Source organism: Melospiza georgiana, chromosome 6 (assembly GCF_028018845.1).
Source record: "Melospiza georgiana isolate bMelGeo1 chromosome 6, bMelGeo1.pri, whole genome shotgun sequence".
In the NCBI taxonomy this organism is placed as follows: Eukaryota; Metazoa; Chordata; class Aves; order Passeriformes; family Passerellidae; genus Melospiza; species Melospiza georgiana.
In genome coordinates this window covers 61,797,990-61,811,444 of record NC_080435.1, presented here as the reverse complement: position 1 = coordinate 61,811,444, position 13,455 = coordinate 61,797,990, and the positions used below count along the sequence as shown (strand labels likewise).

At 47.0% G+C, this 13,455-nt stretch overlaps 1 protein-coding gene across 1 annotated transcript; it reads left to right on the top strand.

The window, feature by feature from the left end:
• Positions 1-5: 5 nt before the first annotated feature.
• PSMC6 (proteasome 26S subunit, ATPase 6) lies at positions 6-11,346 on the top strand. The gene is made up of 14 exons (XM_058025947.1): positions 6-119; positions 1,196-1,275; positions 1,465-1,504; positions 1,844-1,896; positions 3,718-3,785; positions 4,184-4,298; positions 4,814-4,901; positions 5,993-6,054; positions 6,133-6,256; positions 6,383-6,444; positions 7,379-7,499; positions 7,589-7,669; positions 10,258-10,329; positions 10,847-11,346. The coding sequence occupies exons 1-14, from the start codon at positions 35-37 to the stop codon at positions 10,963-10,965; spliced, it is 1,170 nt and encodes a 389-aa protein (XP_057881930.1). The 5' UTR covers positions 6-34; the 3' UTR covers positions 10,966-11,346.
• Positions 11,347-13,455: the final 2,109 nt, after the last annotated feature.

Genomic DNA, 13,455 nt, shown 5'->3' with positions numbered 1-13,455 from the left:
TCCCGGCATTCCCTATGAGCGGCGGCTGCTCATCATGGCGGACCCCAGGGACAAGGCGCTGCAGGATTACCGCAAGAAGCTGCTGGAGCACAAGGAGATCGACGGCCGCCTCAAGGAGTGTGAGCGCGGGCACGGCGGGCCGTGAGGGGATGGCGGGGGGGCGTCTGTGAGCGCCCCGAGGAGCCCCGAGAGGGAGCGCGGCGGCCGCGGCGCTGCCCGCGCTTCGTCATGGGCCTGGCCCGGCCCGGGGGCGGACGGGGCTGGGCGCTGCCGGTGCCTCCGCTGGGTCCCGGTACCCTTGGGAGGGCTCCGGAGGGTCACGGAATCACGGAGTCATCTCGGTTTGGAAAGATCTGTGGGATCAGCGACACCAGCCTGTGGCTGTCACCTCCTTGTTAATGGAGCAGAGCACTGAGTGCCACGTCCAGTCTCGTTCCTTGGGCACCTGCAGGGATGGAGACTCCGCTGTCTTCCTCGGCAGCCTTTCCCCAGTGACTGACCACCCTTTCCGTGAAGAAATTTTCCCTAATGTCTGTTGTATTGCACTAAATAGACACGGACTCTTGCAAATATCCAATTTAAACTTACCCTGGAGCAGCTTGTGGCTGTTTTCCCTTGTCCTGTCCCTGTTCCCTGGAGCAGAGCCCGACCCCCCGGCTGTGCCCTCCTGGCAGGAGCTGTGCAGAGCCACAAGGGCCCCTGAGCCTCCTTTGCTCCAGGTGAGCCCTGCCCAGCTCCTCAGGGATTCTGCAGCCCCTGCCCAGCTCCCTCAGGGATTCTGCAGCCCCTGCCCAGCTCCCTCAGGGATTCTGCAGCCCCTGCCCAGCTCCCTCAGGGATTCTGCAGCCCCTGCCCAGCTCCTCAGGGATTCTGCAGCCCCTGCCCAGCTCCTCAGGGATTCTGCAGCCCCTGCCCAGCTCCTCAGGGATTCTGCAGCCCCTGCCCAGCTCCCTCAGGGATTCTGCAGCCCCTGCCCGGCTCCCTCAGGGATTCTGCAGCACCTTCCCAGCTCCCTCAGCCTCTCCTGGTGCTCCAAACCCTTCCCCAGCTCCATTCCCTTCTCCACATTATCTCAAGGGTCCTTACTGGTTTCCCAGTCTCACTCTACCTGCAGCTTTGCTGTTGGAAAAGGTCTGGTCCTGTGCTCTTGTGGGGTTGAAGGTCACCAAAATCCTGTGTTTCTTTCCTTTTCTAGTAAGGGAACAGCTGAAGGAACTCACCAAGCAGTATGAGAAATCAGAAAATGATCTCAAGGCCTTGCAGAGTGTTGGGCAGGTACGTGAGGGAAACGAGCCGGTGCTGCCTGTTCATATAACCCTTAGATCCTTTTTTATTTAGCATCAGAAAAGTGGGAACAGTGCAGGTAAAACAAGCAGGAATTGATGGCTCAAGGATGGTTCAGGGTGTCTGAGTCCTGCAGTGTTAATTTCCCTTGAGGCTGATGCTGTATTTCCTCTTTTACAGATTGTTGGTGAGGTTCTTAAACAGCTGACAGAGGAGAAGTGTGAGTACACTGAATTCTTATATTCTCTGAGATTGTGAAAATCATGGAGCCATGGGATGATTTGGGTTGGAAGAGACCTTAAAGAACATCTCATTCCAACCTCCCACTATCCCAGGCTGCTCCAAGTCCTGTCCAGCCTGGCATGGAACACTTCAGGGATGGGGCAGCCACAAAATAATAATCTTTTAAAGTTTAAATCTTGTTAAAGTTACAGAGAAATAAAGAATTAAAGTGTTGGTGATCAGATTATTGGCAGAAAGCATTCTGGTTAATTCAGAATCACAGTTCAGAGGGTAAATTGAATAAATTTGGGTTTTTTCTCTAATTTTCTTTCTCCAGTCATTGTGAAGGCTACAAATGGACCAAGATACGTGGTTGGCTGTCGCCGTCAGGTAATTGATCTCTGTGAATATTCATTAAAAATTTGCTTTCTGTGGGATATTAACATTGCTTTTCATCCACTGGGTCCTTAGTGGAGTGGTTTTTTTCCTTCTTTAATGTGCACACCACTATTTTACCCTGCTCCCCTCTCCCTTTGTAGTGGTAGCAGTGTAACTTCTGGTGAAGACAAAACAACCCACAGCATTCCCAGGACCTTGCATGTGTTTTGTGATTTTTATTGAGTCAAAACTCTGCCCTTCAGCCTGATTTTGGACTCTCTGAAAATTAATTATTATGAAAACTGATTGTGTAATTTCACAGTAGCTGTGCTGTGACTGTTCCTGTCATACTGCTGAGTTTTAGATTTAATGTCATTTCACTCTATATCTTAATCATGGAATGGTTTGGGTTGGAGGGGACCTTAAAAATCATCCAGTCCCACTCCCTGGCATTCACAGGGACACTTTCCACTGTCCCAGGCTGCTCCCAGCCCTGTCCAGCCTGGCCTTGGGCACTGCCAGGGATCCAGGGGCAGCCACAGCTGCTCTGGGCACCTGTGCCAGGGCCTGCCCACCCTCACAGCCAGGAATTCCTTCCCAAAATCCCATCTAAACCTACTCTCTGTCTGCCTAAAGCCATTGTCTTCATCCATATCTTTATTTTTTTCCTCTTTCTGGAGAGAAACTGATGTTCATTGCAGAATTTTGGGACATAAGTAAAATTAATTCCACTCTGGGGCATGTGAGGTAATCTTGATGTTCTGTGTTGAAACAGAACTGAATCCTAAGGGATTGGTTGTCCTTGGATGAACCAGCACTTTGGAGTTTATTCTTCACTAAAAACACTCTTTTATCTTAAAAGATCCTTGATTTGCTACCAGAGGCTCAAAAAAAACCCCAAACAACCAAACAAAAACCCCTTGATTGTTTTCAAAATGTCAAAATATCAAAGACAAACAGTTTCTCCTGGACTAGAAGGACGAGTTTTTGATCAAAGCCCTCCTGGCTGAGCTGCTGCTGCTCAGGAGGGAGGAGAGCAAGGCTGTTTAAGTGGGAGCAAAATCACTTCCCTATCTCAAGTGCATTAGCTGAGAAGGTCAAGTGGTTTCTCTTTGTTTTCTTCTCACTGCAAAAGAACTTCAGTCTCTTGGGCAGAGTTGAATCTGAGAGAATTCCAAGCTGTGATGAAGTTCTTTGGATAAGGAAGCTGGAAAGAGGCCTTAGTTGTGACTCCAGTTAGGGAGGGGGACAGCTTGATCCTAAATCCTTCCAGAGGGTCAAGGACCCTCATGGCAAGGGACCTTATAAATTATATATATTTCCCAGCAGGGACAATGGGAAACTTCCAGCAGTCCTGGAAAAGAGTTGTCAAAATCCTCCTTTAATTCCATCAAAATTGAGTAGGAATGTGTTTAAAAATCCCATAAAAATGAAGTAAGCAGACAAAAACTGCTGAGGCAGGAGAGGAGGCATCCAAGGTGAAAGATAATAATTGAACAGCTGACTTCAAAGAGGGGAAGTAGGGACACAGGAAAATGTTGAACTTTTTGGGAGGGTTGTTTAGTTATTCTGAACCAGCTGTTCCTGTGTGGAGCAGAGGGCAGGATTAGGTCCCACAGGTTGACAGCAGTAAAATTAAAAATTAATGATGGACTAGAAAACAGTCTTTGTTTTAAAAGAGGTGCAGGTAAGTTAGTGACTGCTTGGTGTGTCACTGTAGCCTTGTTTTTGTGTGTGATGGAGCAAGGAGTGCAAACTCCAGTGAAGATTTTGGCTAAAATCAGGGATTGTGTTGGAGTGGGGTCCTAACAGAATTCCTTTTTTTGGGACTAGCTTGACAAGAGTAAGCTGAAGCCAGGGACAAGAGTTGCTCTGGACATGACCACTCTGACTATTATGAGGTAAGATTCTGCTCTTCTTGTAATAAAAAGGGGGAAAAACATTACACAAGGGCTTGAATTATCACTTTTGTAATATTTTGTAAGCATTTTCTGCAAAGCAATGCTTAAGTAAGGATAGTTATTTTGAGGGAAGACTTGTGTGTCTGTTTTAAATTATTTAAAAAGTAATTGGTTATTCTTTAGAAAAATAATTACAGCATTTTCAGCCATGTTTTAGGATGTGGTTTAAATCTTTAAAAGGTTTGCTAGGTTTGGGGTTTTTTCTGTGTTTTTCAGCACGTGAGGTGGGAAGAGAAGAAATAATATTCATATTGCTGTACAATTCATGGGAATAACTTTATGAATGTATAAATGTGTCTACACAATGAAAAGATCTCCTCTGAACTCTTGTTTTCCAGATACCTGCCCAGGGAGGTGGATCCACTGGTGTACAACATGTCTCACGAGGACCCAGGAGATGTTTCCTACTCTGAGATCGGAGGCCTGTCGGAGCAAATCCGAGAGTTACGGGAGGTACCCAGTGCCCCAAACCCCCATCAGATCCTGTCCATGCTCTCAGTGAAGCTCTGCAGGGCAAAACCACCTTGGGGCTGTTCAAGGGTCCTCTCAGATCAGTGCTTTTCATGTTTCATTGCAAGTGCTTGGAATAAAGTGAAGATGATCCTTTAGAGAAGAGGGTTTAAAGGATCCAGGACCCTTTAGGCTGTGGGAGTGCCTTGAAGTTGAAGTGGCAGGGTCAGCAAAGCAGACTGGAATTTTGCTCAAAAACTGTCAGGATTGCTCTGGGGAATGGAGTTAGGGCAGTAGGGATGTGATTTGAGCAAAGAGCATTGAGAGGAAGCAGCAATTGCAGAGCCAAGGCAAGGGAATGGATTGATCCATAGGATCTCTCACATTTTTTTTATTAAACTGTTTCTCACACAAAAATGCTGCCAATAAATAATGCAGCTAGGTAAAAAACAGGCAGGCATGTGCATCATTAACTGTTTTAAACCTCAGAGGCTCAGGTTGCTGTGTGCCCTTCACAGGTCATTGAGCTGCCACTGACAAACCCAGAATTGTTCCAGCGGGTGGGAATTATCCCTCCCAAAGGCTGCCTGCTCTACGGCCCCCCTGGTGAGTCTCTGCAAAGGGCAGCAAGTGTTTGCTTGTTTTCAGACTGGCAAGAGCCCTCTTTGTTTCTACTTCTTTCCCTTTTTAGTTTTTCCTTTCCTTTTTTCTTTTTCATTTTTCTATTTTCTTTCTTCTCTTTTTCCTTTCTCTTTTTTCTTTTTTCCTTTCCCTCTTTTTCCTTTCTCCTCTCTCTCTTCTCTCTTCTTTCTCTCTTCTCTCTCTCTCTCCTCTCTCTCTCTTCTCTCTCATCTCATCTTTGGTCTTTCCTTTCCCTTTTTTCTTTCCCTTTTTTCTTTTTTTTCATTTTCCTTTCCATTTTTCCTTTTTCTTTTCCTTTCTCCTTTTTTCTCTCTTTTCCTTTCCCTTTCCCTTTTTTCCCCTTTCCCTTCCCCCCCCTTTCTCTTTTTCTTCCCTTTCCCTTTTTTCCCCTTTCCATTTTCCCCTTTCCCTTTTTTTCCACTTTCCCTTCTTCCCTTTCCCTTTTTCCCCTTTCCCTTTTTTTCCCCTTTTCCTTTTTTCCCCCTTTCCCTTTTTTCCCCCTTTCCCTTTTTTCCCCCTTTCCCTTTTTTTCCCCTTTCCCTTTTCCCCCCTTTCCCTTTTTCCCCCCTTTCCCTTTTTTTCCCCTTTCTTCCCTTTCCCTTTTTACCCCCCTTCCTTTTTTTTCCCTTTCCTTTTTTCCCCTTTCCCTTTTTCTTCCCTTTCCCTTTTTTCCCCTTCCCCTTTTTTCCCCTTTCCCTTCTTCCCTTTCCCTTTTTTCCTCTTTCCTTTTTTTTCCCTTTCCTTTTTTCCCCTTTCCCTTTTTCTTCCCTTTCCCTTTTTTCCCCTTTCCCTTTTTCCCCTTTCCTTTCTTCCCTTTCCCTTTTTACCCCCTTTCCTTTTTTTTCCCTTTCCTTTTTTTTCCCTTTCCTTTTTTCCCCCTTTCCCTTTTTTCCCCTTTTCTTCCCTTTCCCTTTTTTCCCCCTTCCCTTTTTTCCCCTTTCCCTTCTTTCCCCCTTTCCCTTTCTTTCCCCTTTCCCTTTTTTCCCTCCTTCCTAAGTCACTGGCAGGCATTGTTGAGTCAGTAATTAAACAGCTTCAATCTCTCGTCTATCCAGGCACAGGAAAAACCCTTTTGGCCAGAGCAGTTGCCAGCCAGCTGGATTGCAACTTCCTCAAGGTGTGTAATGGCTCTGCCCCCACCCCCTTGGGCTCTGTTTGCTCTTCATCCTCCTCATCCTCGTGTGTCCTTCCCAAGGTGGTGTCCAGTTCCATAGTGGACAAATACATCGGCGAGAGCGCTCGGCTGATCAGAGAGATGTTCAATTATGCCAGAGATCACCAGCCCTGCATCATTTTCATGGATGAGATCGATGCTATTGGTAAGGCTCCTGGCCTGGGGGGTGCCTGGGCTCTCCTTTTAAGGCTGGAGTCAGCTGTAAAGCCAATTCCCCCCATTTAAAGGGCAAAAATCAAGTAGCAGAACTGATGGGTTTGGTGTGCTGCAGGTGGGCGCCGCTTTTCCGAGGGCACATCAGCTGATAGAGAAATTCAGAGGACTCTGATGGAGGTGAGTGTCAATTCCTCACTGTGGCTGCACAGCCACATTAAATGACAGCACAGGTGGGAATTGTTACCTGGGATCTGGCTTTGCAGAGCCTTTTCTGGGTTAGTAAACTAGAAGTGAACTGAGTGCTGCTTTTACAAAAGGCAGCTGCACATCCTGGTAACTCAGCCATGAGTTCAATGTGGAGACTAATTGAATATTTTAAATTGCTGAAATTATTTGGGATATCTTCTTTTGCTTACTGCTGCTCCCTGCATCTTTGATGGTTTGCAGAATCCCCCTTTCTGTCTCTTTTAGTCTGTAACGTTTTTGAACTGTTGCAGTTGGATTTTCAAAGCTAGGAGGAGCACTTGTATTTCTTTGTTTCTGTATTCATTGCTTTGATAAACTGGGTTGTGTGAAGAGAATATTAAAACCACTGGTGACAATTAGAAATTCTGAAGCTAATGGGAACCTTGCTTAGCCTGTGTTTGCAAACAGTTTGCCTGGTTCAAAAGAATGTGTCTGCCTTCCATAGAGAATTAAATCACTGTGATCAAAGAGCAAGTGCTTTGAGTGTTCACAATGAAATGCCTTCCTGTGTGTGGATTAGTATTCCAGAGGCTGTTCTTCAAGTCTAATTGGAATGTCCTGGCCTTGGTGCACTACAATCCAAATGTGTCAGGCAGCCATTGGCTCCTTCAGTCCTTGCAGTATTTTCTTTGCCTCATTGTTTTAGTCAAGTGTTTCACGTTCGGAGCTTGGCTTTGCTCAATGTCCTTTTCTGTGGGCAAAGCTCTTCATTGCTTGGGATGGAATATTCAGAGAGCTCAAGGCCTTGTAGGATTCTTTTTTTACTTCAGAGCTTTTCATCTTGGTGAAGAATACTTAGGCAGGAAAACAAATCAGACTGGGAAGATTCGGGGCTGTTTAAAACCAGAATTCTGTTCCCTGTTAGTTGTTGAATCAGATGGATGGATTTGACACTCTGCACAGAGTTAAAATGATCATGGCTACCAACAGACCTGACACCCTGGACCCTGCCCTGCTGCGGCCTGGAAGGCTGGACAGAAAAATCCGTGAGTTTGTGTTGCCAGTGGCTGCAGGGAGGATGGAACCCCTGGGAATTGGGGGGTTCTGCTTTGACTGAAGCTCTCATTCTTTCTAGATATCGACCTACCAAATGAACAAGCCAGATTAGATATTTTGAAGATTCATGCAGGTCCTATCACTAAACATGGTGAGATAGGTGAGTAGAAGTTCCCTGGGTGTCATTGCTGCTGCTGTTGGTAGGGATGGGAAGAGGGTGAGTTGTTACAGTGATTCTGACTGTATTCCCACCTTTACACTGCCCACACAACTTCCCCTCTTGGAATTCTGCTTGGTTTGTTTTTTAAATGCATCCTGATTAAACTGTTGTTAAGTCTTTGAAAAGGAAAAACTGAATATAAACCCTTGAGCCCAGCTGGAAACTGGAAAATCAACAAGGTTCTCATCAGGGAGTTTCCTGTTTCTAATGGAATGGCTTAGTGCAAGTAAAGAGTGTTTTTATTCACCCTCAATGAAAGAAATATTGCTAATGAAAGAGTCTGAAAGCAGCAATCTTTAAAAGTCAGGGAGAAACCTTGGAGTTTGGAGATGGCATAAGCAAAACTTGTCTGGTAGTGGTGTGGACCATTCTCTCAGGAATGTAAGGGGAGAATAATGGGATAAAATGGGGAGGGTTTATTTAAGGTCTGTGTCACTCTGAGCTGCCCAGAGTGCTGCTTTCACAGTGATTCCTCCAGTTCTCCTGGAGGAGCTGGGGCTGGGCTCTGCCTTTAAAGCAGCTCTGGCTGCCTGGGAGTGCAGCTCTCTGGAGGAACTGGGGCTGGGCTCTGCCTTTAAAGCAGGGCTGGCTGCCTGGGAGTGCAGCTCTGGAAGGAGCTGGGGCTGGGCTCTGCCTTTAAAGCAGCTCTGGCTGCCTGGGAGTGCAGCTCTCTGGAGGAGCTGGGGCTGGGCTCTGCCTTTAAAGCAGGGCTGGCTGCCTGGGAGTGCAGCTCTCTGGAGGAGCTGGGGCTGGGCTCTGCCTTTAAAGCAGGGCTGGCTGCCTGGGAGTGCAGCTCTGGAAGGAGCTGGGGCTGGGCTCTGCCTTTAAAGCAGGGCTGGCTGCCTGGGAGTGCAGCTCTGGAAGGAGCTGGGGCTGGGCTCTGCCTTTAAAGCAGGGCTGGCTGCCTGGGAGTGCAGCTCTGGAAGGAGCTGGGGCTGGGCTCTGCCTTTAAAGCAGCTCTGGCTGCCTGGGAGTGTAGCAGGGCCACCCCCACCCCCTGTGTGCTGACAGCAGCGATTCTGCAGCCCCTGGAGCTGATCCCAGGCACCATCTGGCTGCATCAACAGCTGCAGCTCAGGGACAGCAGCAGGGAGCTGGGGGAGGGCCAGGCCTGGCCACTGCTTTTCTTAGCAGCACTGCTGGTTTAAAGCTGCACGTGGCTGCAAGCTCAGGAGAGAAGGAGCTCCTGAGCAAATCATGAGCCTGAGGTAAAGTTCTTGGAGAGAAACTTCTTAAAAAGCATGGAGTGACAGCACGAGGGGGAATGGCTTCCCATGCCAGAGGGCAGGGAGAGATGGGGTAGTGGGAAAAAACTCTTCCCTGTGAGGACAGGGAGGCCCTGGCTCAGTTTTCCCAGAGAAGCTGTGGCTGCCCCTGCATCCCTGGAAGTGTTCCTGGCCAGGCTGGATGAGGCTTGGAGAAAGTGAAAGGTGCCCCTGGCCATGGCAGGGGTTGGAATGAGATGGTCTTGAAGGTCTCTTCCAGCCCAAACCATTGTGGGATTCTGGAATGTTCTCCTTCATCCTGTTCTCGTGTCTTTGGCACTGCAGTGGGATCATTCCCTCTGCCATTCAGCAAGCTGAGGTGTCAGGTCCTTGCTGAATTCCTGCAGGTGATGTGGAAAGACTGTGATGGTCAACTTTGATAATGCACAAGGAAGGCCTGAACTTAGCAGCAGGGTGAGGTGGAAATTGGATTAAAATCCAAAGAGAAGGATTTACTCAGGTTCCAGCATGAGATTCTCCTGCTTCAATCCTGGTGTCTGCTGAAAACCCTAAACTCACAAACCTTGCACTGTTCAACCTTGTTCATTCCCTTCACTTACATTTTTTAACTTTCCAATTATGAAAATAAATTTTTTATTTGACATTATACTACATGAAATTAAAATACAGCTAAAGAATTACTCCTCTTTATGAGCTTTAGGATTCTTGAGATAAAAACATTCAATTCAAATGTTTTGAATTTTATACAGAAAGGAAACTGAAAAGTTTTCCAGGGAGTTAATAATTGTAATAAGCAGCCTTGCAAAAATCAGAACTTGCTGGAGGCTCAGCAGTGGTTTAGAAATTGATTTCCACTGAATTATAACCATGGCCACTCTCTTAGTAAATATATGTGCATAAAACATCAGGCTTAATATATTAAGATACTAAGTGCCTTTAGTAGGTGGAGTGTTGGCAGTGGAAAGGGACTGAGTTATGACCACTTGGAGAGAAGCTTTCTGGGCTTTTACAGCATTTCAGTGATAAGAACATTGCCTTGATGGAGCTTTTGCACTTCATGTTGATTCTGTAACCACAAGTTGGTAACTTTGGGAATTAATTATATAACATGAGCTTTTGGCTGCCACACTTTGCTGTTTTAATGGAAGGGCTGATACAGCTGCTGATTCCAGTTAATTTATCAGCCCAGTGGGCAGCTCTGTTTGCACTGAAACCCAAGTTTGGTAGCTGGATGTGTATTTTATTGGCATCCCTAGGGGCAGGGTGATTTATTCCTGACGGGTGCTGCTGTTTTGTGCACAGATTATGAAGCAATCGTGAAGCTTTCAGACGGCTTCAACGGAGCAGACTTGAGAAACGTCTGTACTGAAGCAGGTAATTCCTTAACTCTTCATTGGGATCTGCTAAATCTTGGATAATGCTCAATCTTGGAGCTGTTCCTCTGTGGATTAAACCCAGCAGCTCAGAAATGTTCTGCTGGAACATTTCACTTGAGCTGATCTGAGCCAGCCACTTGTTGGCTGATCCTGATGTGTCCCACTGTCTCATTAGAACCAGATGCATTCCAGAAACAGGGATTGAACCCATTTTTCTCCTTTTTGGAGAGAATTCAGGGTTCTTGGTACCCATGTGCCTGCAGAGCTGATGTTATTTTATGCTTTTTGTGCATTTGGGGTTTGCCTGCACGGGCAAGCTGAGAAAATGCACACTCAAGAGTTTAAACAAATTTTCTTTTTACCAATCCCATAGTTCAGAAAGGTGAATTCCCTCCTCTTCCCAACATCCAAGATATGGGAATGTCATGTAGATAGTGTAACCTGGATCAGTTTTCATTTGAATTTGAGTGAAACTTCATGTTGTGTCTCCTCACACTGTTCAATCCTCCTCCCAGGGATGTTTGCGATCCGTGCTGATCATGACTTCGTAGTTCAGGAAGATTTCATGAAAGCTGTCAGGAAAGTGGCTGATTCCAAGAAGCTGGAGTCCAAGCTTGACTACAAACCTGTGTAAATTAACCATAGAATTTGTGATTTGATTGTACACATCCTACTGGGTTAATGCATAAAAAAAAAAAGGAGAGAAATAATGTACCTCTTGATTATCATTGTAAGGTGTTTGTGTAGCATGTAGCTAGTAATTTTGGGAATGCTAGTTGCAAGTTGGCTACAGGAGTGTGTTTTCTGTACAATTCTGAAATGCAATGTTCATTACAGCCCAGGCTCAGTAAAAATGTGTGGAGATGTGTTGTTCTCTTAGCAATTATGGTGGGAATTTATAAACATGCCTGAAGGGATTCACAAACAGAAGAAAGTCAGTTCATTTCTTGACTTTTTGTATATCAGTAAATCTCCTTTCCCCAAACAGTTTATGAATAAAACCTGTTTAAATCTGTTTATCCTGGTGGATTTTGTGTGTAGCTCTCACAGAGAGGTGAATTTTGTGTCTTCTGAGTTGGAGGAGCAACTTTTCTCTGGTGTAAGGATTGGAGTCCTGTGTGTCCTATACCAAACAGAGGCAGCCTAACCCTCGGAGAGAGAAGGGACTGGTGGGGTCTGGACAATCCTTTCCATGAAGAGATTTTCTTTATTATCCAATCTAAACCTCCCCTGGTGCAATTTGGGGTCATTTTCTCTCCTCCTGTCCCTGTTCCCTGGAGCAGAGCCCAACCTCCCTGGCTGTGCCCTCCTGGCAGGAGCTGTGCAGAGCCACAAGGGCCCCTGAGCCTCCTTTGCTCCAGGTGAGCCCTGCCCAGCTCCCTCAGGGATTCTGCAGCTCCTGCCCAGCTCCCTCAGGGATTCTGCAGCCCCTGCCCAGCTCCTCAGGGATTCTGCAGTCCCTGCCCAGCTCCTCAGGGATTCTGCAGCCCCTGCCCAGCTCCCTCAGGGATTCTGCAGCCCCTGCCCAGCTCCCTCAGGGATTCTGCAGTCCCTGCCCAGCTCCTCAGGGATTCTGCAGCCCCTGCCCAGCTCCTCAGGGATTCTGCAGCCCCTGCCCAGCTCCTCAGGGATTCTGCAGCCCCTGCCCAGCTCCTCAGGGATTCTGCAGCCCCTGCCCGGCTCCTCAGGGATTCTGCAGCCCCTTCCCAGCTCCCTCAGGGATTCTCCAGACCCTTCCCCAGCTCTGTTCCCTTCCCTTGAGGGGCCCAGCGCTGTCCCCAGGGCTGGAGGTGCCTCAGCAGTGCCAGCACAGGGGACAGGCACTGCCCTGCTCCTGTGGCCACACCGTGCCTGTACCAACCACATGCCCTTGGCCTCCTTGCCCACCTGGGCTCACTCACTTGCTGCTGAATTCTGGAAACAGGATTTACCTGAGCTGGTGTTTGTTTATTGCAATAAGTAAAGAAGGTGGTGGTGGTTTTAAGGGCATCTGCTTTACTTTTATTTTGATTTTCCACCCCAAGGGGTGCACACAGACCCACTGCACTGTGCAGCTCACCTGACTGTTGGACTGGAGCAGCAGTGCACTAAATTGTACTTCTGGCTACTTCTAATTATCCTAATTGGATTACTCTGGGCCTGCTCAGCTGACAGACAAGTACATTAGATTAACTCTTGACTTCCCAGGAAACACACAGCATCTCCCTGGCAATTTTAACAGCTGTACTTTTATTTCCTTTCCCATCACAGATCAAACAGATGGTGTAAGATGTAGAACAGTTAAAACAGGACAGGCAACAGTATTTCCCTGTTTATATGGCTGTTTCAGACCTTTCTCCCTGTTGTGGCTGTGTCAGGAGTGTAAAGATGGAATTATCAGGTTTAGTTTTAACAACCTTTTGAGTGCAGCTTGTACAGCCCATGTGCCTGGAACAATGAGAACATGAAATCAAAGTCCATTTCTGAGCAGAACTGTGATGTAAACAGAGAGCTGAGCCTCTGGCTGAGGGAATGGTTGCTGAAAGGTGATTGCTGAAGGCTTCTCAAAGTTTTATTTAGTAAAAACAGCAGAAAGGTGCACTAGAAATAAAAATTGAGACTCTAAAATTCCAGCGCTACTATTTCCAAAAGGACACTTCAAATTTTATTTAAGCAACCAACCCATTGAGTTTGCTTACTTTGACTAAGCTTCCCTCAGAAATTCCACTGATACCAGTGTAGAACTTTGGTTCATTGAAAAGCAAAGGAAAGAAAAACTGCAGTTTAAAGTGAAATCTCATAGAATCATAAAATGGTTTGGGTTGGAAGGGAGCTTAAGGACCATTTAGTTCCACCCCTGCCATGGCAGGGACACCTTCCACTGTCCTAGGCTCCTTCAAGCCCTGTCCAGCCTGGCTTTGGGAACTTCCAGGGATCCAGGGGCAGCCACGGCTCCTCTGGGCACCCTGTGCCAGGGCCTCATCACCTTCACATCAGGAATTCCCAGTTCCCAATCTCCCATCCATCCCTGCCCTCTGGCACTGGGAGCCATTCCCTGGCTCCTGTCCCTCCATCCCTTGTCCCAAGTCTCTCCAGGTCTCCCAGACTTCTCAAGAGTATGGGACCTCAAAAAGCAGAAAAACAG

Bases quoted from the DNA above. Each gene is read 5' to 3' on its own strand.
- PSMC6 (XM_058025947.1), top strand. From the start codon at position 35: ATGGCGGACCCCAGGGACAAGGCGCTGCAGGATTACCGCAAGAAGCTG. The intron at 1,897-3,717 runs GTAATTGATCTC...TTTTGGGACTAG, and splicing joins TGGTTGGCTGTCGCCGTCAG to CTTGACAAGAGTAAGCTGAA. The intron at 3,786-4,183 runs GTAAGATTCTGC...CTTGTTTTCCAG, and splicing joins ACCACTCTGACTATTATGAG to ATACCTGCCCAGGGAGGTGG.